This window comes from Nerophis ophidion, linkage group LG22 (assembly GCF_033978795.1).
Source record: "Nerophis ophidion isolate RoL-2023_Sa linkage group LG22, RoL_Noph_v1.0, whole genome shotgun sequence".
Classification (NCBI taxonomy): Eukaryota; Metazoa; Chordata; class Actinopteri; order Syngnathiformes; family Syngnathidae; genus Nerophis; species Nerophis ophidion.
In genome coordinates this window covers 45,252,911-45,277,620 of record NC_084632.1, presented here as the reverse complement: position 1 = coordinate 45,277,620, position 24,710 = coordinate 45,252,911, and the positions used below count along the sequence as shown (strand labels likewise).

General features: G+C 39.2%; 1 protein-coding gene across 2 annotated transcripts in view; it reads right to left on the bottom strand.

Annotated features, from left to right (window-relative positions):
- The window catches only part of adgrl4 (adhesion G protein-coupled receptor L4), a 54,314-nt gene extending 30,995 nt beyond the window's left edge, over nucleotides 1-23,319 (bottom strand). The window contains exons 1-5 of one of the 2 annotated variants that reach the window (XM_061884000.1): nucleotides 22,963-23,319; nucleotides 13,459-13,608; nucleotides 5,499-5,648; nucleotides 2,941-3,090; nucleotides 2,648-2,718 (exon numbers count right to left, since the gene is read on the bottom strand). In XM_061884000.1, the coding sequence (XP_061739984.1) occupies nucleotides 2,648-2,718; nucleotides 2,941-3,090; nucleotides 5,499-5,648; nucleotides 13,459-13,608; nucleotides 22,963-23,071 (630 nt within the window). In that variant the 5' untranslated portion in view covers nucleotides 23,072-23,319. Of the gene's footprint in view, nucleotides 1-2,647; nucleotides 2,719-2,940; nucleotides 3,091-5,498; nucleotides 5,649-13,458; nucleotides 13,609-22,962 lie in introns of those variants that run through there. The other variant, XM_061884001.1, reaches the window with a different exon arrangement.
- Nucleotides 23,320-24,710: the final 1,391 nt, after the last annotated feature.

Genomic DNA, 24,710 nt, shown 5'->3' with positions numbered 1-24,710 from the left:
ACAGACAAACTGAACATTACAATCTGTGGGACAAGTGAGGTTGCTCATATAGATGGACAAACTGAACATTACAGTCCGTGGGACAAGTGAGGTTGCTCATCTAGACGGACAAACTGAACATTACAATCTGTGGGACAAGTGAGGTTGCTCATCTAGACGGACAAACTGAACATTACAGTCTGTGGGACAAGTGAGGTTGCTCATCTAGATGGACAAACTGAACATTACAGTCAGTGGGACAAGTGAGGTTGCTCATCTAGACGGACAAACTGAACATTACAGTCCGTGGGACAAGTGAGGTTGCTCATCTAGACGGACAAACTGAACATTACAGTCCGTGGGACAAGTGAGGTTGCTCATCTAGACGGACAAACTGAACATTACAGTCAGTGGGACAAGTGAGGTTGCTCATATAGATGGACAAACTGAACATTACAATCTGTGGGACAAGTGAGGTTGCTCATCTAGACAGACAAACTGAACATTACAATCTGTGGGACAAGTGAGGTTGCTCATCTAGACGGACAAACTGAACATTACAGTCTGTGGGACAAGTGAGGTTGCTCATCTAGACGGACAAACTGAACATTACAATCTGTGGGACAAGTGAGGTTGCTCATCTAGACGGACAAACTGAACATTACAGTCAGTGGGACAAGTGAGGTTGCTCATATAGATGGACAAACTGAACATTACAATCTGTGGGACAAGTGAGGTTGCTCATCTAGACAGACAAACTGAACATTACAATCTGTGGGACAAGTGAGGTTGCTCATCTAGACGGACAAACTGAACATTACAGTCAGTGGGACAAGTGAGGTTGCTCATCTAGACGGACAAACTGAACATTACAGTCCGTGGGACAAGTGAGGTTGCTCATCTAGACGGACAAACTGAACATTACAGTCTGTGGGACAAGTGAGGTTGCTCATCTAGACTGGAGTGTTGACATCCCTTATTGCTATCCACAAGAACGAGATATAGAATGAAATGAGCTAGCATGTAAAATGTGTGATATCATATGCGATAAAACAGTCCTGTTAGCATGTTTACTTGTGTGTGATATCATGTGCGATACAAGCAGTCCTGCAGTGTGTTTACTTGTGTGTGATATCATGTGTGATACAAGCAGTCCTGCAGCGTGTTTGTGTGTGATATCATGTGTGATACAAGCAGTCCTGCAGCGTGTTTGTGTGTGATATCATGTGTGATACAAGCAGTCCTGCAGCGTGTTTGTGTGTGATATCATGTGTGATACAAGCAGTCCTCCAGCATGTTTGTGTGTGATATCATGTGCGATAAAAGCAGTCCCGCAGCGTGTTTGTGTGTGATATCATGTGTGATACAAGCATTCCTGCAGCGTGTTAATTTGTGCACTATATCATGTGCGAAACAAGCAGTTCTGCAGTGTTTACTTGTGCGCGATATCACGTGCGATACGAAAGGTCCTGCAGCGTGTTTACTTGCGCCAGATATCATGTGTGATACAAGCAGTCCAGCAGAGTGTTTACTTGTGTGTGATATGCGATACAAGTAGTCCTGCAGCGTGTTTCCTTGTGCGTGATATCATGTGTGATAAAAGTAGTCTTGCAGTGTGTTTACTTGTGTGTGATATCATTTGCGATATAGGTAGTCCTGCAGCGTGTTAACTTTTTGCGCGATATTATATGCGATACAAGCAGTCCGTTAGCGTGTTTATTGCGTGCAATATCATGTGCGATACAAGCAGTGCTGCAGCGTGCTTACTTCTGCAAAGCTGGACAGTCAGTCAATATCCAAATATCCTCCAATAACCACACAAATAATCTTAATTTACTAAAATGTAGACATACTAGGTTACTAGGATCTAGCAGCTACACAACAGCTTAGCACAACATAGCACACAAGCGCGACATGTGACATAGACATTCAAACCAGCCTGTTACCTGCTTCTGAAAATGTCAGCAGTATTTTTTTCCAATTGAAACAAACTTCAACATATTTCACAATTCTCAACCGATTTGAGGGTTAGGGTTAAAATGTCTGCATGCTAAAGTTAGCATTTTTTGCTAGTTGTACTCTTCTTTTTAAGTTAATTTCAAGGCGGAACACCTGAGTCATGTCACATGCTATCTGTTGGCATGCTTGCTTCTTTTTTGCTCTCAGCTCATTTTGCGTGTGTGCGCCTCAGAGTCACATCACTTGTTATTACTTTTATTAGTTACATCAAATTCCAAACAGGACAGTATTTTGAGTACAGTGAGCTCTTAGTATGTGTTTTTACTGCCAGTTAGTATCTAATTTCAAGTATGAGTGACATAAGACGAGTAAAACACAAATACAGTGTTGATGTTGTCTTTTTTTATCCTAACATTCTGTACTTTTTGAGGTCAAGTTTCAAGCAACACGTAAAACATTCATAGCAAATTGATCAAATCACAAGGAGATTGAATGTTATTGGGGCACAAAGGCCAAACGAACTGTCTGGAAAAAAGCTGAGAATCCATTGAGTGTGCGCTTTTATCGAGGAGACAAAGGAGGGTTGAAAGAGTTTAACAAGCTTGCTGTCATGTTTTTAGCCACAATATGTGTGTTCATGTTTGTTGTTTGCAATAATCAGCAGAGTTGACAATATTTGATTGATGAGTAAACGTGTGGTACAACTTACGTATTCAAGCGTTCTGTTGACAGTCTGTGTGACGCAGGCGATGTTATCGTGGCAGTTTTTTAGGGGATGCGCTGAAAGACAACAATTACCCAAAGCAGCGTTTTGATTGGCAGGCGGGGCTCGGCCAAAGGGTTATTACAGTCAATCAAATCCTCTCATATTAATGTCATTTCAACACTTGCAGAATTGTGATGTGGGCTGCAGCGTCTCAGAGGCTTTGTGTGAAAGCAACTGTGCATAAATCTAAATGCCAGCATGAGCAAATGTGGCGAGTCTATTCTTCTCACACTGACCTTTACATCTTCCACCTCTCTCTGGATGAAAGTGTTTGCTGCCAGAAGTTGGGATGTAATCCCGCTGGCAGGTGCAATAGAAAGATCCATCGCTATTATGACAGAGTGAGTTTGGACCGCAGACTGGTCCTGCCTCGCATTCATCAATGTCTGCATCAAACACACCAAGTCAACACAGTGAGCTTAAAACACACTCGGCACAAGCAAAAAAACATTCTAATGATAAATCATCCAATCACAACCTAGTAGTCCGATTACATGTCCGTGTACTAATTTGTGTGTGTGTATCTCAATCTGTGTGTCTTTTAAGTAATGTGTCCGCATTTTGTTTTGTGTGTGTGTAAAAAAAATAAATACATCTGTCGGTCTGTATTTCTATATGTGAACAAATGAGTGTGTCTGCGTATTCACGTTTCCTTTTTCGATACTCACCGCTCGATGGCCCCTTGCAGCCACTCGTTATTGCTCGTCGAAGCGTACAACAATGGACTTTGATCACTTGCTGGGTGTAAAAGTTCCTGTTTTAGCAGTAACGTAGTTGTCAGACGTACAGTATATTGGTCTTCTTAAGTTCCTGTTTTAGCAGTCACGTAGTTGTCAGATGTATATTGGTCTTCTTAAGTTCCTGTTTTAGCAGTCACGTAGTTGTCAGACGTATATTGGTCTTCTTAAGTTCCTGTTTTAGCAGTCACGTAGTTGTTAGACGTATATAAGTCTTCTTAAGTTCCTGTTTTAGCAGTCACGTAGTTGTCAGACGTATATTGGTCTTCTTAAATTCCTGTTTTAGCAGTCACGTAGTTGTCAGACGTATATTGGTCTTCTTAAGTTCCTGTTTTAGCAGTCACGTAGTTGTCAGACGTATATTGGTCTTCTTAAGTTCCTATTTTAGCAGTAACGTAGTTGTCAGACGTATATTGGTCTTCTTAAGTTCCTGTTTTAGCAGTAACGTAGTTGTCAGATGTATATTGGTCTTCTTAAGTTCCTGTTTTAGCAGTAACGGAGTTGTCAGACGTATATTGGTCTTCTTAAGTTCCTGTTTTAGCAGTAACGTAGTTGTCAGACATATATTGGTCTTCTTAAGTTCCTGTTTTAGCAGTCACGTAGTTGTCAGGCGTATATTGGTCTTCTTAAGTTCCTGTTTTAGCAGTCACGTAGTTGTCAGGCGTATATTGGTCTTCTTAAGTTCCTATTTTAGCAGTAACGTAGTTGTCAGACGTATATTGGTCTTCTTAAGTTCCTGTTTTAGCAGTCACGTAGTTGTCAGACGTATATTGGTCTTCTTAAGTTCCTGTTTTAGCAGTCACGTAGTTGTCAGACGCATATTGGTCTTCTTAAGTTCCTGTTTTAGCAGTAACGTAGTTGTCAGACGTATATTGGTCTTCTTAAGTTCCTGTTTTAGCAGTAACGTAGTTGTCAGATGTATATTGGTCTTCTTAAGTTCCTGTTTTAGCAGTCACGTAGTTGTCAGACGCATATTGGTCTTCTTAAGTTCCTGTTTTAGCAGTAACGTAGTTGTCAGACGTATATTGGTCTTCTTAAGTTCCTGTTTTAGCAGTCACGTAGTTGTCAGACGTATATTGGTCTTCTTAAGTTCCTGTTTTAGCAGTCACGTAGTTGTCAGATGTATATTGGTCTTCTTAAGTTCCTGTTTTAGCAGTCACGTAGTTGTCAGACGTATATTGGTCTTCTTAAGTTCCTGTTTTAGCAGTAACGTAGTTGTCAGATGTATATTGGTCTTCTTAAGTTCCTGTTTTAGCAGTAACGGAGTTGTCAGACGTATATTGGTCTTCTTAAGTTCCTGTTTTAGCAGTCACGTAGTTGTCAGACGTATATTGGTCTTCTTAAGTTCCTGTTTTAGCAGTCACGTAGTTGTCAGACGTATATTGGTCTTCTTAAGTTCCTGTTTTAGCAGTAACGGAGTTGTCAGACGTATATTGGTCTTCTTAAGTTCCTGTTTTAGCAGTCACGTAGTTGTCAGACGTATATTGGTCTTCTTAAGTTCCTGTTTTAGCAGTCACGTAGTTGTCAGACGTATATTGGTCTTCTTAAGTTCCTGTTTTAGCAGTCACGTAGTTGTCAGACATATATTGGTCTTCTTAAGTTCCTGTTTTAGCAGTCACGTAGTTGTCAGGCGTATATTGGTCTTCTTAAGTTCCTGTTTTAGCAGTCACGTAGTTGTCAGACATATATTGGTCTTCTTAAGTTCCTGTTTTAGCAGTCACGTAGTTGTCAGGCGTATATTGGTCTTCTTCAAATAAGTTAGCAGCAGCTAGGTTTTCTCAGTGTGTGTGTCACTGAGAGTCTAATGTGGTTGATTTCAACACGAAATAACTTGAGCGGGTGCGAGGCATTGAGTAGTGGTGAATATGGAGAAAGAAGAGATAAATATGCAGACAGACAAGTCTTATAATGACGGGCAACCTCCTTAAACGGCTGCCATCGTCTTCTTTAAAATTCTCACTGTTGCACAATGAGATGTAAGCATGGGGTTTCAAAGAGTGTGTTTTTTGATGTTGTTTGTACAGTGGACATACAATATTAACATTTTATGACATTACCCACACACTCGGTGCCATCGTTGGTCTGGAAGTGTTGGAGTCCAGTTGAAGAGTACCCAGGCAGACAAGTACAGTAGTAACTTCCTACAGTGTTGGTGCACGTTCCTCTCTTGCTGCAGATGTACGTCACATTTTGGCATTCATTGTCATCTGTGAAGAAGACACAGGCATCATTTCATTTGACATAAAACTATGGAAGTTTCAATGTAGCAAAAGTATTTGCAAATGCATATCTCAGTCTGTGCGTATGTAACCCAATTCAAGTGTCTGTGACCTGTGTGTCTGCTTCTAAATGTGTGTGCTTTAGGTTGTCTGTCCGTATGATTTGTCCGTGGGTAAAAAAAGATGTCTGAGGTTACAGAAGATAGACACGTCCATCACTGGAGCCGAAGTTCATGAGGTAATCCAAAAAATTCCCCAGTGACAAGGCCCCAGGAGAGGATGAGATTCAGCATGAAAGCCCTCAAGGCTCTGGATGCTGTCGGACTGTGGTGGCTGACACTTCTCTTCAACATAGCATGGAATTCGGGGGCAATACCTGTGGATTGGCAAACCGGGGTGGTGGTCTAAGTCAAAGTCCTAGTCTATTCCAGGACCCTGGAGAAGCCAGTCTGCTCGTTAGTTGGGCCTCAGATTCAGGAGGAACAATGTGATTTTCATATTGGTCGTGAAACACCGGACCAGCTTTATACCCTTGCTAGGGTACTGGAGTGGCCTTGGAATTTTGCTCAATCAGTCCACATGTATTTTGTGGATTTGGAGAAGGCCTTCCATCGGTGTATGGGATCCAGGGGCCGTTGCTAAGGGCCATTCGGTGGTTGGCTTTGCAGGCAGTAAGTCAGACATGCTCACAGTGGATGTCGGACTTCACCCGGGCTGTCCTTTGACAGTGGTCCTGTTCATTATTTTTGTGGACATAATTTCTAGGTGCAATAAGGGTAGGGAGGGTTCCAGTTTCGTGGCCAGAGAACCTTATCTCTGCTTTTTGCAGTTAATATGATCCTGTTGGCTTAATCAGGCCGGGTCCTTCAGTGTTCACTGTGGTGGTTTGAAGCCAAGTGTGAATTTGATGGTCTGTAGATAAGCACCTCTTAATCTGAGGCCATGGTTCTTAGTCGGAGAGGAGTAAACTGCACCCCGGGATTGAAACAGAAAGTTCTGACTCAAGTGGTGGAGTTTGAGTACCTCAAGGTCTTGTTTACGAGTGAGGGAAGAATAGAACGCGAGAATGAGAGACGCATCGGAGGTGATACTATTGCTGCACTGGTCTGTTGTAGTGAAGAGGGAGCTGAGCCAGAAGGTGAAGCTCTCGATTTACAGGTCATTCTACGTTCCTACCCTCATCTGTGGTCACAAGCCTTGGGTAATGACCAAAAAGACAAGATTGCAAATACAGGAGGCAGAAATGACTTTCCTCCCAGGATGTTTGGGATCAGCCTCAGAGGTTAGGTGGAGAGCTTGTTCATCTGAGGGAGGTTTAGAGCAGAGCCGCTGCTCCTTCATGTCAAGAGGAGTCAGCTGAGGTGGCTCGGGATCTACTTCAAATGCCTCCCAGACGCCTCCCTGGCGAGGTGTTTCTGGCATGTCCAGCCCGGCAGGGGGCCCCAGGGTAGACCTAGGACACGCTGGAGGGACTATGTCTCACCGCTAGCCTGGGAACAGCGGTGGAACAAGAGGAAGTGGCGAGGGACAGGGATGTCTGGGCATCTCTGCTTGGACTGCTTCCCCAGCAACTCAAACTCGGATAAGCGGTGGAAAAATAGATGGATAGATTTTGAAATCAAAATCTGTCTGTCAGTATTTTTTTGATTGGCTGTCTTTTTACACGTGACTTTTAGCTATGTTTCTGCCATGAAAGAGGCATGTGTGTGTAGTTCTAGTTGTGTGTACATATTCAGATGTGTGCATGTGTAAAGCAATCTTTGTCTAAGAGTTGTAAGAGTGGAAAAAAAACAAGTGTTTGTCTGTAATTGTCTGTTGCCGTGAAGCAGGAACCCTGACTGGCTGTCGGCTTACACGTGACTTTGGCCACAATTTTGCCGTGTAAGATTTGTGTGTCTGTGAAGCAATCTGAAGTTCTTAAAAGACTGGTCCATCCGTAACTTCAGCTAGCCTTTCCCAATGCTCACCACAAGTTGGCGCCTTGCATCTACTCACATTTGTGTTGGCGTTGAAGCCAATAACAATTATAAAGGACGTTACGTCACTAGGTAAATAAAAGTTCATGTTTTAGCAGTAGTTGTCAGATGTATTTTTGTACTCAAATACATTATCAGCAATGTTATGATCACATTTCCTCCAACGGGGGGGGGGGGGGGGGGTTCCTGTAATAGGGTGACTCTGAGACCCCCGGTCTTCCCCGTGGCCTCCTACCGGTCGGACGTGCTCTTAACACCTTCTCAGCGAGGCGTCCAGGTGGTGTCCTGACCACCTTATCTGGCTGCTCTCCTTGTGGAGGAGCTGCAGCTTTACTCTCAACTCTCATGTCGTCACTCTGTCCCTGTGGAAGCCCTGCCCCTGACAGGGTGAAAGCTAAAGCCCTGCTCTAAGGTGATTATTTGTTTTCGTTGTGTTGATTCTAATGTGATCTTGTTCCAGTAGCTCTCAGGGATTTAGGATTTTCATGGGAAGAGTGGGCGAACTTCTCGTGGACGTGTGTCCTGGCTCTGTCCTCCCGGATTACCAGAACTGACCTGGTATGAATGTCCACTGTTGTTCCCATACAAGACAAACACTTTGTACTTTGTGCACAAAGGTTGTCCAGGAGAGGAAATCCTGCCGTCTCATGCTAGGTGACGAGGACACAAGCGGGAAATACCTGACAGCGTGCACAGGATGCTTTGGCGCTGGCTCATGAACGGCCAGTGACTGCTCACTTTCATCCGTCATCAGCCCAAAAATGTCTTGCGTTTTCTCTGTTTATACGACAAAGACAGCTAGCAGCCTTTCAATTATGGAAGTAGATTTAAAGAATTTACTGTGAACTGTTCAACCCTTTTTGTCCCAAAGATCTTCTGCCGGTGTTTATAAGACTCAATCAAGTTGGTTTACACTTCATGCCAAACTCCAAAAACAAGAATACACACACAGCCATACAATGAAAGTGTGGCCTAGATACATTTATTGTAGGTGTAAAGTTCAAGCGTTTCCATATGTTGATGTATTTGTGGCAGTCCAACACAAATACGGTTGTTGTTACATGATGCTGTCTGTGGATGTAGCTTGGTTGTGACAACTCCGTATAATAGGTGGCGGTAAGGATCGTTACTCACTTTTTAACACAGCTGATCTGCCAGAGAACAAGAAGACGTAGCACAGGGGCGCTCACACTTTTTCTGCAGGCGAGCTACTTTTCAATTGACCAAGTCGAGGAGATCTACCTCATTCCTATTTATAATTTATATTTATTTATTCATGAAAGAGACATTTTTGTTAACAAGTTAATGGTGTTTAATGATAATACAAGCATGTTTAACACACATAGATTCCTTTCTTTCATGAAGACAAGAATATAAGTTGGTGTATTTGATTCTGATGACTTGCATTGATTGGAATCAGACAGTGGTGCTGATAACGTCCACATTTTCAAATGGAGGAAAAAAAAAGTCCTCCTTTCTGTCCAATAACACAGGAAAGTGGTTGGATTTGGCATCTCATTTGTCCAACTTGCATACTCCTTTTTAAACACTTTGTTATGAGAGTAGCATATGTGTGTGGCCCTTTAATGTCTGGCAGCAGGTGAGTGACGTCAGTGAGTGTGCGGGTGGGCAAGCAAGTGAGAAAGCGGTCGCTGAGGGCGGGGGAGAAATACATTGGCATCAAACTCCGTAGCTTGCAAGCTTGTGCACGCTAGCTTTCTGAGACTCTTAATTTTTTAGCACTGGCAGGATGAAACAGGTCTTTTATGGTGAAGACAGGAACTGTGCTGTCAGTCTTTAGAGTTTTGACAGTAGGTACGGAGTCTCTAGAAATAAAATGTGTTTCTCTGCGTCCGCCCTGTTAGTGATTTTTTTCTTAAATATGAGCTTGCAGCAGCCAGCGTCATCTCACAAGATCCTCGGGTGCCGAGAATGTCAAACAACTGACGAAAGTGAAGTCTTGGTATGATTGATGATTGTTCATTTTTTTTTTATGTCTATTTTTTAATGCCTGGCTTGAGATCGACTGACACACCCTCCGAGATCGACCAGTCGATTGCGATCGACGTAATGGGCACCCCTGACGTAGCAGAAGGGAGCGGTGTTTCCAATTTGGTGAATTTGTTATTGTTGTGACAACCTTAAACCGAGTCTGAGCCAAACATTGGCTCGCTTAAAGAAGGGTGCGAGGCGCCAGCTAGTGGTGAGTATAGGGAAAGGAGGGTTTAGGTTAGGGTTAGCTTTAGGTGCACAAACACACAAATCTTAACGGCAGAAGTTTCACAAAAGTATGTTTATAACATAGGTTGATATTTGAATATGTTTGTACCGTAGGTTGAGAATCGAGTATGTTTTTTTTACCAGTGACGGGCCGTGCGTTTCCCACTGAGGCCTTCGGTGGTGTCCGACTTCAAAGACTACCTCTCATCCATCCATCCATTTTCTACCGCTTATTCCCTTTCGGGGTCGCGGGGGGCGCTGGCGCCTATCTCAGCTACCTCTCAAAATACCATAATTTATGTCACCACATGACCATTGCTGGAGAACTACTATACAAAAACACATTTACTGCGCATTGAAACACATCAACAGTGTATAAAACGGGTTATTTTCTGGCACATTCATAAATCACTCAAAACGCATCAACAATTAAAACATATCTTTTGTTGTAAAATTGCAGAAGACACATTAAAAGTGAAAAAAATCAAATATTTGAACTCACAATTAGTAGGAGCTATTTGATGCCGTATAAGCCAGTGGTCAGGGACGTGCACATGATTATAGAGGGGCAGGGGCTCAAAGTCAGAAAAGGGCAGGAACTTTTTTTTGGGTCCTTTACACAATATGGAAATTAATGTCAAATTAAATTTGCTAATAGGAAGCTAACTACTTAGCTGTGTGTCCTTTGTAGGTAAAAGTGATTGCCATTTCTTTTGTGTCAACAAATAATTTTCATAATGAGTTAATTCACATTATCATACGCTTCGAAGTCATGAAAAGCAACAAAACACAGGTTTATTATTAGGCTATTTATTGTTACAGATAAGCACTTTAATATTGAACATTGAACAGTGCAACATGAACTTCAAAAACATTTTTTTAAATAAATACCCAAATGGAAAAAACTTCAATGTGAAAATGTGTCCTTCTTCCCTTAACTTGAGGAAAACACCATCAAGTTGTAACTTATGGTCTTTCTCACTTAATGCTCTGACTAAACAACTGAAACGCAATACAACTTTATATCTAAACCTCTACTGTGAGAGAAATGTGATCCGCCGTAAACACAGTGCATTTTATTTTGAAAATTAACCTGGTGTTTTATTTTGTATTTGGTACACTACTTCCTGTCCCGCACGATCTGCTCTGCTCTGTGCGTAGTTGATGTGCCGTGCTCAATTGATGTGCCGTGCTCAATTGATGCGCCGTGCTGCCACGTCCGGCAAAAACAGAAACTGACACATTGAATAATAGAATAATACAGCGTTTTTCTGAAATATTACCCATATTAGATGCAGAATAAGTGGACGGTGACTAGGTTCAAGTTGCTCCACTGTCACGTCTCCTCAGGCCGCAGTTGGCTCTCTCTCCTCTCTCTCACTCACTCACTCGCCCTCTCTCTCTCTCTCTGGCGGAAACGCAGGCTCAAACAACCCAGTATTACAAGAAAACGTGGAGATTTTGTACCGCTGTTTTTTGTTTTTTTTTTCACATCCCTAACAGGAATTTATGAATGTTGTTTAAAGAAAAAAAACAACAACAACAAAAAAACACACACACACACAGGTTGAGGGCACTTTTTAAGACGAGGCAAAAAAGGGCAGGGCCTCAAGCTCCCATAGGGCCCTATGTGTGCACGTGCCAGCCAGTGGTACCCTCGTCCTCGGTTTATTCAGTGGAAATGGAGAGCATTTAATTGCCAGAACAGCTGAGCTAGCTTCCAGGTTTGGCCAACATCGTCTCACAAGATGTAGTTTCTCTTTAAATATCTGTCTTGAAAATGCCCTTGCAAATAAATCCTATCAGGTATCCCATCACAGTCTGGTGAACACCAGGCTATCTAGATAGGCTACTGTCAACAACTTGTCATCTGATTAGCTATCACAACTGTCAATCAACTGTATGCCAGATCGCTTACACTGCACGGACACCCACATTGTTGATTCTGAAGGCAGATTTGGTACAGCATGGCAACATAAGCTAGCAGTATTCTGATTGGATACAAACTAAAATAAAAAACAACAGCACTGGAAGGAGCCTAATCCGACATGGAGAGAATATGAATACACTTGGATTTTTAGGGAAAGTACATTAAAAATAAAAATGTGTATCTTTCATTATGAGTATGATTTCTGGTTATTTTAGGCCAGCAGAGAAAGCTTTGCTGGTCCTGGCGGCACAACACTGCTTTTTACTGTAGGTCGATATGTGAATATGTTTATACTGTAGGTTGATATTAGAGTGTGTTTATACTGTAAGTTGATATGTGAGTATGTTTATACTGTAGGTTGATATTAGAGTGTGTTTATACTGTAAGTTGATATGTGAGTATGTTTATACTGTAGGTTGATATTAGAGTGTGTTTATACTGTAAGTTGATATGTGAGTATGTTTATACTGTAGGTTGATATTAGAGTGTGTTTATACTGTAGGTTGATATTTGAGTGTGTTTATACTGTAAATTGATATGTGAGTATGTTTATACTGTAGGTTGATATTTGAGTATGTTTATACAGTAAGTTGATATTAGAGTGTGTTTATACTGTAGGTTGATATGTGAGTGTGTTTATACTGTAGGTTGATATTTGAGTATGTTTATACAGTAAGTTGATATTAGAGTGTGTTTATACTGTAAATTGATATGTGAGTATGTTTATACTGTAGGTTGATATTTGAGTATGTTTATACAGTAAGTTGATATTAGAGTGTGTTTATACTGTAAATTGATATGTGAGTATGTTTATACTGTAGGTTGATATGTGAGTATGTTTATACTGTAGGTTGATATTTGAGTATGTTTATACAGTAAGTTGATATGTGAGTGTGTTTATACTGTAAGTTGATATGTGAGTATGTTTATACTGTAGGTTGATATGTGAGTATGTTTATACTGTAAGTTGATATGTGAGTATGTTTGTACTGTAGGTTGATATTTGAGTATGTTTATACAGTAAGTTGATATTAGAGTATGTTTATACTGTAGGTTGATATTTGAGTATGTTTATACCATAGGTTGATATTTGGGTATATTTATACCGTAGGTCGATATTTGAGTATTTTTTTAATTTAGGTTGATATTTGAGTGTGTGTTTACCATAGGTTGATATTTCAGTATGCGTATAACACGGGTTGATATTTAAGTAATATCTATACTGTAGGTTGATATTTGAGTATATTTATTATGTAGGTTGACTTGTCCAGGGCGTACCCCGCCTTCCGCCCAATGCAGCTGAGATAGACTCAACTCTCCCCCCCCAGCGACCTCGAACGGGACAAGCGGTAGAAAATGGATGCATGAATATTTAAGTATGCCTATACCATAGATTGATATGTTAGTATGTTTATACTGTAGGTTGATATTTGAGTATGTTTATACCATAGGTTGATATTTAAGTAATATGTAAACTGTAGGTTAATATGAGTATGTTTATTCTAAGAGTTGATATTTAAGTATGTGTATAACATAGGCTGATATTTAAGTAATATATATACTGTGGGTAGATATCTGAGTATGTTAATACTGTAAATTGATATTTAAGTATGCTTATATTGATGTTTCAGTATTATAGGTTGATATTGAAGTAATCTGGGTTGATATTTACCATTGCAGAAGGTTGTCCCATCTCCAGTATATCCGTTGTTGCAAAAGCAAGCGTGGTTGGAGCCGTTCAGAGCCTTACATGTGGCAAGTCTGTGGCAAGACTTACAAATGTCAGAGAGTCTGCAGGGGTCCATCAGACTGGAGATCCATGCTGCAGCAACACATACACAAACATGCGTATGTAGGGTTTCAAACATATACACAGATGTGTAATATAATAACTTCTCTTGGTGGTAACTCCAGTCAGTGTTGTAGTATTTGCTACCATGTATGTAGGGTTTCAAACATATACACAGATGTGTAATATAATAACTTCTCTTGTTGGTAGCTCCAGTCAGTGTTGTAGTATTTGCTAGCATGTATGTTGGGTTTCAAACATATACAAAGATGTGTGATATAACAACTTCTCTTGTTGGTAACTCCAGTCAGTGTTGTAGTATTTGCTACCATGTATGTAGGGTTTCAAACATATACACAGATGTGGGACATAACTTCTCTTGTTGGTAACTCCAGTCTCTGTACTCCTGTTCTAGTATTTGCTACCATGTATGAAGGGTTTCAAACATATACACAGATGTGGGACATAACTTTTCTTGTTGGTAACTCCAGTCTCTGTACTCCTGTTCTAGTATTTGCTACCATGTATGAAGGGTTTCAAACATATACACAGATGTGGGACATAACTTTTCTTGTTGGTAACTCCAGTCTCTGTACTCCTGTTCTAGTATTTGCTACCATGTATGTAGGGTTAAAAACATATACACAGATGTGTGATATAACAACTTCTCTTGGTGGTAACTCCAGTCAGTGTTGTAGTATTTGCTGACATGTATGTTGGGTTTCAAACATATACACGGATGTGTGATATAACAAGTTCTCTTGTTGGTAAGTCCAGTCAGTGTTGTAGTATTTGCTACCATGTATGTAGGGTTTCAAACATATACACAGATGTGGGACATAACTTTTCTTGTTGGTAACTCCAGTCTCTGTACTCCTGTTCTAGTATTTGCTACCATGTATGTAGGGTTAAAAACATATACACAGATGTGTGATATAACAACTTCTCTTGGTGGTAACTCCAGTCAGTGTTGTAGTATTTGCTGACATGTATGTTGGGTTTCAAACATATACACGGATGTGTGATAGAACAAGTTCTCTTGTTGGTAAGTCCAGTCAGTGTTGTAGTATTTGCTACCATGTATGTAGGGTTTCAAACATATGTGTGATATAACAAGTTATCTTGTTGGTAACTCCAGTCAGTGTTGTAGTATTTGCTAGCATGTATGTTGGGTTTCAAACATATGTGTGATATAACAAGTTCTCTTGTTGGTAAGTCCAGTCAGTGTTGTAGTATTTGCTAGCATGTATGTTGGGTTTCAAACATATGTGTGATATAACAAGTTCTCTTGTTGGTAAGTCCAGTCAGTGTTGTAGTATTTGCTAGCATGTATGTTGGGTTTCAAACATATGTGTGATATAACAAGTTCTCTTGTTGGTAAGTCCAGTCAGTATTGTAGTATTTGCTAGCATGTATGTTGGGTTTCAAACATATGTGTGATATAACAAGTTCTCTTGTTGGTAAGTCCAGTCAGTGTTGTAGTATTTGCTAGCATGTATGTTGGGTTTCAAACATATACACGGATGTGTGATATAACAAGTTCTCTTGTTGGTAAGTCCAGTCAGTGTTGTAGTATTTGCTAGCATGTATGTTGGGTTTCAAACATATGTGTGATATAACAAGTTCTCTTGTTGGTAAGTCCAGTCAGTGTTGTAGTATTTGCTAGCATGTATGTTGGGTTTCAAACATATGTGTGATATAACAAGTTCTCTTGTTGGTAAGTCCAGTCAGTGTTGTAGTATTTGCTAGCATGTATATTGGGTTTCAAACATATGTGTGATATAACAAGTTCTCTTGTTGGTAAGTCCAGTCAGTGTTGTAGTATTTGCTACCATGTATGTAGGGTTAAAAACATATACACAGATGTGTGATATAACAACTTCTCTTGGTGGTAACTCCAGTCAGTGTTGTAGTATTTGCTGACATGTATGTTGGGTTTCAAACATATACACGGATGTGTGATAGAACAAGTTCTCTTGTTGGTAAGTCCAGTCAGTGTTGTAGTATTTGCTACCATGTATGTAGGGTTTCAAACATATGTGTGATATAACAAGTTATCTTGTTGGTAACTCCAGTCAGTGTTGTAGTATTTGCTAGCATGTATGTTGGGTTTCAAACATATGTGTGATATAACAAGTTCTCTTGTTGGTAAGTCCAGTCAGTGTTGTAGTATTTGCTAGCATGTATGTTGGGTTTCAAACATATGTGTGATATAACAAGTTCTCTTGTTGGTAAGTCCAGTCAGTATTGTAGTATTTGCTAGCATGTATGTTGGGTTTCAAACATATGTGTGATATAACAAGTTCTCTTGTTGGTAAGTCCAGTCAGTGTTGTAGTATTTGCTAGCATGTATGTTGGGTTTCAAACATATACACGGATGTGTGATATAACAAGTTCTCTTGTTGGTAAGTCCAGTCAGTGTTGTAGTATTTGCTAGCATGTATGTTGGGTTTCAAACATATGTGTGATATAACAAGTTCTCTTGTTGGTAAGTCCAGTCAGTGTTGTAGTATTTGCTAGCATGTATGTTGGGTTTCAAACATATGTGTGATATAACAAGTTCTCTTGTTGGTAAGTCCAGTCAGTGTTGTAGTATTTGCTAGGATGTATGTTGGGTTTCAAACATATGTGTGATATAACAAGTTATCTTGTTGGTAAGTGCAGTCAGTGTTGTAGTATTTGCTAGCATGTATATTGGGTTTCAAACATATGTGTGATATAACAAGTTCTCTTGTTGGTAAGTCCAGTCAGTGTTGTAGTATTTGCTAGCATGTATGTTGGGTTTCAAACATATGTGTGATATAACAAGTTCTCTTGTTGGTAAGTGCAGTCAGTGTTGTAGTATTTGCTAGGATGTATGTTGGGTTTCAAACATATGTGTGATATAACAAGTTCTCTTGTTGGTAAGTCCAGTCAGTGTTGTAGTATTTGCTAGGATGTATGTAGGGTTTCAAACATATACACAGATGTGGGACATAACTTCTCTTGTTGGTAACTCTAGTCTCTGTACTCCTGTTCTAGTATTTGCTAGCATGTATGTAGGGTTAAAAACAAATGCACAGATGTGTGATAGAACAACTTCTCTTGTTGGTAACTCCAGTCAGTGTTGTAGTATTTGCTAGCATGTATGTAGGGTTTCAAACATATGTGTGATATAACAAGTTCTCTTGTTGGTAAGTCCAGTCAGTGTTGTAGTATTTGCTAGCATGTATGTTGGGTTTCAAACATATGTGTGGTATAACAAGTTCTCTTGTTGGTAAGTCCAGTCAGTGTTGTAGTATTTGCTAGCATGTATGTTGGGTTTCAAACATATGTGTGATATAACAAGTTCTCTTGTTGGTAAGTCCAGTCAGTATTGTAGTATTTGCTAGAATGTATGTTGGGTTTCAAACATATGTGTGGTATAACAAGTTCTCTTGTTGGTAAGTGCAGTCAGTGTTGTAGTATTTGCTAGCATGTATGTTGGGTTTCAAACATATGTGTGATATAACAAGTTCTCTTGTTGGTAAGTCCAGTCAGTGTTGTAGTATTTGCTAGCATGTATGTTGGGTTTCAAACATATGTGTGATATAACACGTTCTCTTGTTGGTAAGTCCAGTCAGTGTTGTAGTATTTGCTAGCATGTATGTTGGGTTGCAAACATATGTGTGATATAACAAGTTCTCTTGTTGGTAAGTGCAGTCAGTGTTGTAGTATTTGCTAGCATGTATGTTGGGTTTCAAACATATGTGTGATATAACAAGTTCTCTTGTTGGTAAGTGCAGTCAGTGTTGTAGTATTTGCTAGCATGTATGTTGGGTTTCAAACATATGTGTGATATAACAAGTTATCTTGTTGGTAAGTCCAGTCAGTGTTGTAGTATTTGCTAGCATGTATGTTGGGTTTCAAACATATGTGTGATATAACAAGTTCTCTTGTTGGTAAGTCCAGTCAGTATTGTAGTATTTGCTAGCATGTATGTTGGGTTTCAAACATATGTGTGATATAACAAGTTATCTTGTTGGTAAGTGCAGTCAGTATTGTAGTATTTGCTAGCATGTATGTTGGGTTTCAAACATATGTGTGATATAACAAGTTCTCTTGTTGGTAAGTGCAGTCAGTATTGTAGTATTTGCTAGCATGTATGTTGGGTTTCAAACATATACACAGATGTGGGACATAACTTCTCTTGTTGGTAACTCTAGTCTCTGTACTCCTGTTCTACTATTTGCTACCATGTATGTAGGGTTAAAAACAAATGCACAGATGTGTGATAGAACAACTTCTCTTGTTGGTAACTCCAGTCAGTGTTGTAGTATTTGCTAGCATGTATGTTGGGTTTCAAACATATGTGTGATATAACAAGTTATCTTGTTGGTAAGTCCAGTCAGTGTTGTAGTATTTGCTAGCATGTATGTTGGGTTTCAAACATATGTGTGATATAACAAGTTCTCTTGTTGGTAAGTCCAGTCAGTGTTGTAGTATTTGCTAGGATGTATGTTGGGTTTCAAACATATGTGTGATATAACAAGTTATCTTGTTGGTAAGTGCAGTCAGTGTTGTAGTATTTGCTAGCATGTATGTAGGGTTTCAAACATATGTGTGATATAACAAGTTATCTTGTTGGTAACTCCAGTCAGTGTTGTAGTATTTGCTAGCATGTATGTTGGGTTTCAAACATATACACGGATGTGTGATATAACAAGTTCTCTTGTTGGTAAGTCCAGTCAGTATTGTAGTATTTGCTAGCATGTATAGTGGGTTTCAAACATATGTGTGATATAACAAGTTATCTTGTTGGTAAGTGCAGTCAGTGTTGTAGTATTTGCTAGGATGTATGTTGGGTTTCAAACATATGTGTGATATAACAAGTTCTCTTGTTGGTAAGTCCAGTCAGTATTGTAGTATTTGCTAGCATGTATAGTGGGTTTCAAACATATGTGTGATATAACAAGTTATCTTGTTGGTAAGTCCAGTCAGTATTGTAGTATTTGCTAGGATGTATGTTGGGTTTCAAACATATGTGTGATATAACAAGTTCTCTTGTTGGTAAGTCCAGTCAGTATTGTAGTATTTGCTAGGATGTATGTTGGGTTTCAAACATATGTGTGATATAACAAGTTCTCTTGTTGGTAAGTGCAGTCAGTGTTGTAGTATTTGCTAGCATGTATGTTGGGTTTCAAACATATGTGTGATATAACAAGTTCTCTTGTTGGTAAGTCCAGTCAGTGTTGTAGTATTTGCTAGCATGTATGTTGGGTTTCAAACATATGTGTGATATAACAAGTTCTCTTGTTGGTAAGTGCAGTCAGTGTTGTAGTATTTGCTAGCATGTATGTTGGGTTTCAAACATATGTGTGATATAACAAGTTATCTTGTTGGTAAGTGCAGTCAGTGTTGTAGTATTTGCTAGCATGTATGTTGGGGTTTCAAACATATGTGTGATATAACAAGTTCTCTTGTTGGTAAGTGCAGTCAGTGTTGTATTATTTGCTAGCATGTATGTTGGGTTTCAAACACGGATGTGTGATATAACAAGTTATCTTGTTGGTAAGTGCAGTCAGTGTTGTAGTATTTGCTAGCATGTATGTTGGGTTTCAAACATATGTGTGATAGAACAAGTTCTCTTGTTGGTAAGTGCAGTCAGTGTTGTAGTATTTGCTAGCATGTATGTTGGGTTTCAAACATATGTGTGATATAACAAGTTCTCTTGTTGGTAAGTGCAGTCAGTGTTGTAGTATTTGCTAGGATGTATGTTGGGTTTCAAACATATGTGTGATATAACAAGTTCTCTTGTTGGTAAGTGCAGTCAGTATTGTAGTATTTGCTAGCATGTATGTTGGGTTTCAAACATATGTGTGATATAACAAGTTCTCTTGTTGGTAAGTGCAGTCAGTATTGTAGTATTTGCTAGCATGTATGTTGGGTTTCAAACATATACACAGATGTGGGACATAACTTCTCTTGTTGGTAACTCTAGTCTCTGTACTCCTGTTCTACTATTTGCTACCATGTATGTAGGGTTAAAAACAAATGCACAGATGTGTGATAGAACAACTTCTCTTGTTGGTAACTCCAGTCAGTGTTGTAGTATTTGCTAGCATGTATGTTGGGTTTCAAACATATGTGTGATATAACAAGTTATCTTGTTGGTAAGTCCAGTCAGTGTTGTAGTATTTGCTAGCATGTATGTTGGGTTTCAAACATATGTGTGATATAACAAGTTCTCTTGTTGGTAAGTCCAGTCAGTGTTGTAGTATTTGCTAGGATGTATGTTGGGTTTCAAACATATGTGTGATATAACAAGTTATCTTGTTGGTAAGTGCAGTCAGTGTTGTAGTATTTGCTAGCATGTATGTAGGGTTTCAAACATATGTGTGATATAACAAGTTATCTTGTTGGTAACTCCAGTCAGTGTTGTAGTATTTGCTAGCATGTATGTTGGGTTTCAAACATATACACGGATGTGTGATATAACAAGTTCTCTTGTTGGTAAGTCCAGTCAGTATTGTAGTATTTGCTAGCATGTATAGTGGGTTTCAAACATATGTGTGATATAACAAGTTATCTTGTTGGTAAGTGCAGTCAGTGTTGTAGTATTTGCTAGGATGTATGTTGGGTTTCAAACATATGTGTGATATAACAAGTTCTCTTGTTGGTAAGTCCAGTCAGTATTGTAGTATTTGCTAGCATGTATAGTGGGTTTCAAACATATGTGTGATATAACAAGTTATCTTGTTGGTAAGTCCAGTCAGTATTGTAGTATTTGCTAGGATGTATGTTGGGTTTCAAACATATGTGTGATATAACAAGTTCTCTTGTTGGTAAGTCCAGTCAGTATTGTAGTATTTGCTAGGATGTATGTTGGGTTTCAAACATATGTGTGATATAACAAGTTCTCTTGTTGGTAAGTCCAGTCAGTGTTGTAGTATTTGCTAGCATGTATGTTGGGTTTCAAACATATGTGTGATATAACAAGTTCTCTTGTTGGTAAGTGCAGTCAGTGTTGTAGTATTTGCTAGCATGTATGTTGGGTTTCAAACATATGTGTGATATAACAAGTTATCTTGTTGGTAAGTGCAGTCAGTGTTGTAGTATTTGCTAGCATGTATGTTGGGGTTTCAAACATATGTGTGATATAACAAGTTCTCTTGTTGGTAAGTGCAGTCAGTGTTGTATTATTTGCTAGCATGTATGTTGGGTTTCAAACACGGATGTGTGATATAACAAGTTATCTTGTTGGTAAGTGCAGTCAGTGTTGTAGTATTTGCTAGCATGTATGTTGGGTTTCAAACATATGTGTGATAGAACAAGTTCTCTTGTTGGTAAGTGCAGTCAGTGTTGTAGTATTTGCTAGCATGTATGTTGGGTTTCAAACATATGTGTGATATAACAAGTTCTCTTGTTGGTAAGTGCAGTCAGTGTTGTAGTATTTGCTAGGATGTATGTTGGGTTTCAAACATATGTGTGATATAACAAGTTCTCTTGTTGGTAAGTGCAGTCAGTATTGTAGTATTTGCTAGCATGTATGTTGGGTTTCAAACATATGTGTGATATAACAAGTTCTCTTGTTGGTAAGTGCAGTCAGTATTGTAGTATTTGCTAGCATGTATGTTGGGTTTCAAACATATACACAGATGTGGGACATAACTTCTCTTGTTGGTAACTCTAGTCTCTGTACTCCTGTTCTACTATTTGCTACCATGTATGTAGGGTTAAAAACAAATGCACAGATGTGTGATAGAACAACTTCTCTTGTTGGTAACTCCAGTCAGTGTTGTAGTATTTGCTAGCATGTATGTTGGGTTTCAAACATATGTGTGATATAACAAGTTATCTTGTTGGTAAGTCCAGTCAGTGTTGTAGTATTTGCTAGCATGTATGTTGGGTTTCAAACATATGTGTGATATAACAAGTTCTCTTGTTGGTAAGTCCAGTCAGTGTTGTAGTATTTGCTAGGATGTATGTTGGGTTTCAAACATATGTGTGATATAACAAGTTATCTTGTTGGTAAGTGCAGTCAGTGTTGTAGTATTTGCTAGCATGTATGTAGGGTTTCAAACATATGTGTGATATAACAAGTTATCTTGTTGGTAACTCCAGTCAGTGTTGTAGTATTTGCTAGCATGTATGTTGGGTTTCAAACATATACACGGATGTGTGATATAACAAGTTCTCTTGTTGGTAAGTCCAGTCAGTATTGTAGTATTTGCTAGCATGTATAGTGGGTTTCAAACATATGTGTGATATAACAAGTTATCTTGTTGGTAAGTGCAGTCAGTGTTGTAGTATTTGCTAGGATGTATGTTGGGTTTCAAACATATGTGTGATATAACAAGTTCTCTTGTTGGTAAGTCCAGTCAGTATTGTAGTATTTGCTAGCATGTATAGTGGGTTTCAAACATATGTGTGATATAACAAGTTATCTTGTTGGTAAGTCCAGTCAGTATTGTAGTATTTGCTAGGATGTATGTTGGGTTTCAAACATATGTGTGATATAACAAGTTCTCTTGTTGGTAAGTCCAGTCAGTATTGTAGTATTTGCTAGGATGTATGTTGGGTTTCAAACATATGTGTGATATAACAAGTTCTCTTGTTGGTAAGTCCAGTCAGTGTTGTAGTATTTGCTAGCATGTATGTTGGGTTTCAAACATATGTGTGATATAACAAGTTCTCTTGTTGGTAAGTGCAGTCAGTGTTGTAGTATTTGCTAGCATGTATGTTGGGTTTCAAACATATGTGTGATATAACAAGTTATCTTGTTGGTAAGTGCAGTCAGTGTTGTAGTATTTGCTAGCATGTATGTTGGGGTTTCAAACATATGTGTGATATAACAAGTTCTCTTGTTGGTAAGTGCAGTCAGTGTTGTATTATTTGCTAGCATGTATGTTGGGTTTCAAACACGGATGTGTGATATAACAAGTTATCTTGTTGGTAAGTGCAGTCAGTGTTGTAGTATTTGCTAGCATGTATGTTGGGTTTCAAACATATGTGTGATAGAACAAGTTCTCTTGTTGGTAAGTGCAGTCAGTGTTGTAGTATTTGCTAGCATGTATGTTGGGTTTCAAACATATGTGTGATATAACAAGTTCTCTTGTTGGTAAGTGCAGTCAGTGTTGTAGTATTTGCTAGGATGTATGTTGGGTTTCAAACATATGTGTGATATAACAAGTTCTCTTGTTGGTAAGTGCAGTCAGTATTGTAGTATTTGCTAGCATGTATGTTGGGTTTCAAACATATGTGTGATATAACAAGTTCTCTTGTTGGTAAGTGCAGTCAGTGTTGTAGTATTTGCTAGCATGCAGGTTGTTGTTAGTAACAGTAACCTTGGTGCTCCTTTAAGCAGCAAGGTACAGTAGAAGTTGCACAGTTGAGACATGTACAAATGATGTAACGTAAGCCACATACCTGTGAAAAGTAGGAGTTTCATTGGTGTCCCAAACAAACACTCCATGATCTGTCTGCTCCTGAATTTGTCTCCTCGCAGTTTGGTGGGCTGGCTGCTGACGTCCTTCATTTCCTGGCATCACACTTCCTGTTTCTCTAAACCTGACCCTTCCTGTCCCGTCCTTTAATCTGCTTCTTACAAAAACACTCTCCTAACACTCACTACCAAGTCTTCTTGTTGCCACAGCAACCACGTATAGAATCTTTAGCTCCATTTCAGAACTGTACACGTCCGTCTTCCCGTGGCTCATGTTGACCTTTGGAAAGCCTCCGTCGCCATTGTCCTCATGTCCAGTCTGGCTTTCACTCTGGACACTACAAGTGGGATCACACTTTCCCCTCCAAAAACACTTTCTATAGTTCCAGTAACAAGTTGCATTTCAGTGTTTATGTTGGAAAGCTTCCACAGTAAAACAAAGCACTCAGAACAGTTCTATCATTGGTGTTTGGTGGATGACATCATCACCTCATTTGCATATTTCTAATGCTGCTACAAATAGGTGTACAAACAGAAATGAACTTTCTACTCTTGCTTGGTTATGATGGTACAGATCGTGGTTTTCAATTGTGGCCAAAAAGACTCTCGCCCCCTACATTTGCTGAAGTTGCTTTTTTGAAATAACCTTGGCTCGCCAGAGGGTTCAACAAATGTGAGGCGTAATAAACAGTTATGCAACATGGCTGCTAAATGATCAGGTCTTTTACGACAGTGGTTCTCAAATGGGGGACTTGAAGGTATGCCAAGGGGTACGTGAGATTTGTTAAAAATATTCTAAATAAAAATAGCAACAATTCAAAAATCCTTTTATAAATATATTAATTGAATAATACTTCAACAAAATATGAATGTATGTTCAGAAACTGTGAAAAGAAATGCAACAATGCAATATTAATTTTTGTGGACATGTTCCATAAATATTGATGTTAAAGATTTCTTTTTTTGTGAATAAATGTTTAGAAGTAAGTGATGAATCCAGATGGATCTCTATTACAATCCCCAAAGAGGGCACTTTAAGTTGATGATTACTTCTATGTGGAGAAATTTTTATTTTTAGGGACCGAATGTCCCTTTGGGACAGAGGACCCTATTGAATTTCTAGCGTTTTATTCTGTCGGTCTTTCTATCTTTCTTTCTTTCGTTCTTCTTTTATTATTATTCCGCAGCTTTGAGCTGTAACTTGACCCTCTTAACATGCTTCAAAACTCACCAAACTGGACACACACATCAGGACCGGCAATAATTGCGATCTAATCAAAAAAACCTAGCCCCAAAATTGCGCTCTAGTGCCCCCTAGGAAGAAAACAGACAAACTTCCAGTAGGAATGTCGTACAGACATAAAACAAAAACCTCTACCTCACTTAGACCTACAGTTCCTATATTGACAACTCCCAGCAAAAATCAACAGGAAGTTTGCAATTCCCCCTTCAAAACAAAAGTTTTGTAAAAACCAATCACCTTTTTTCAAACATTATCTCCTCTGAGTGCGTTTGTCGTGTCGGCTTCAAACTACCACAGGAGAGAGATTGAACCCTTGTGATTAAAAGTTGATGAAAAAGTTTTTATTACTGCCACAATTTTGATTTTATCAGCCTTCAAAGAATCGCTGCGCTGAAAACCATTTCAAAGATGGCCGCCCTGCGCAGACACAGTGAGGGAGACGTTTTTTTCGATACCGTCTGCTGCTGGTGCGCACGCACCAACATTCGT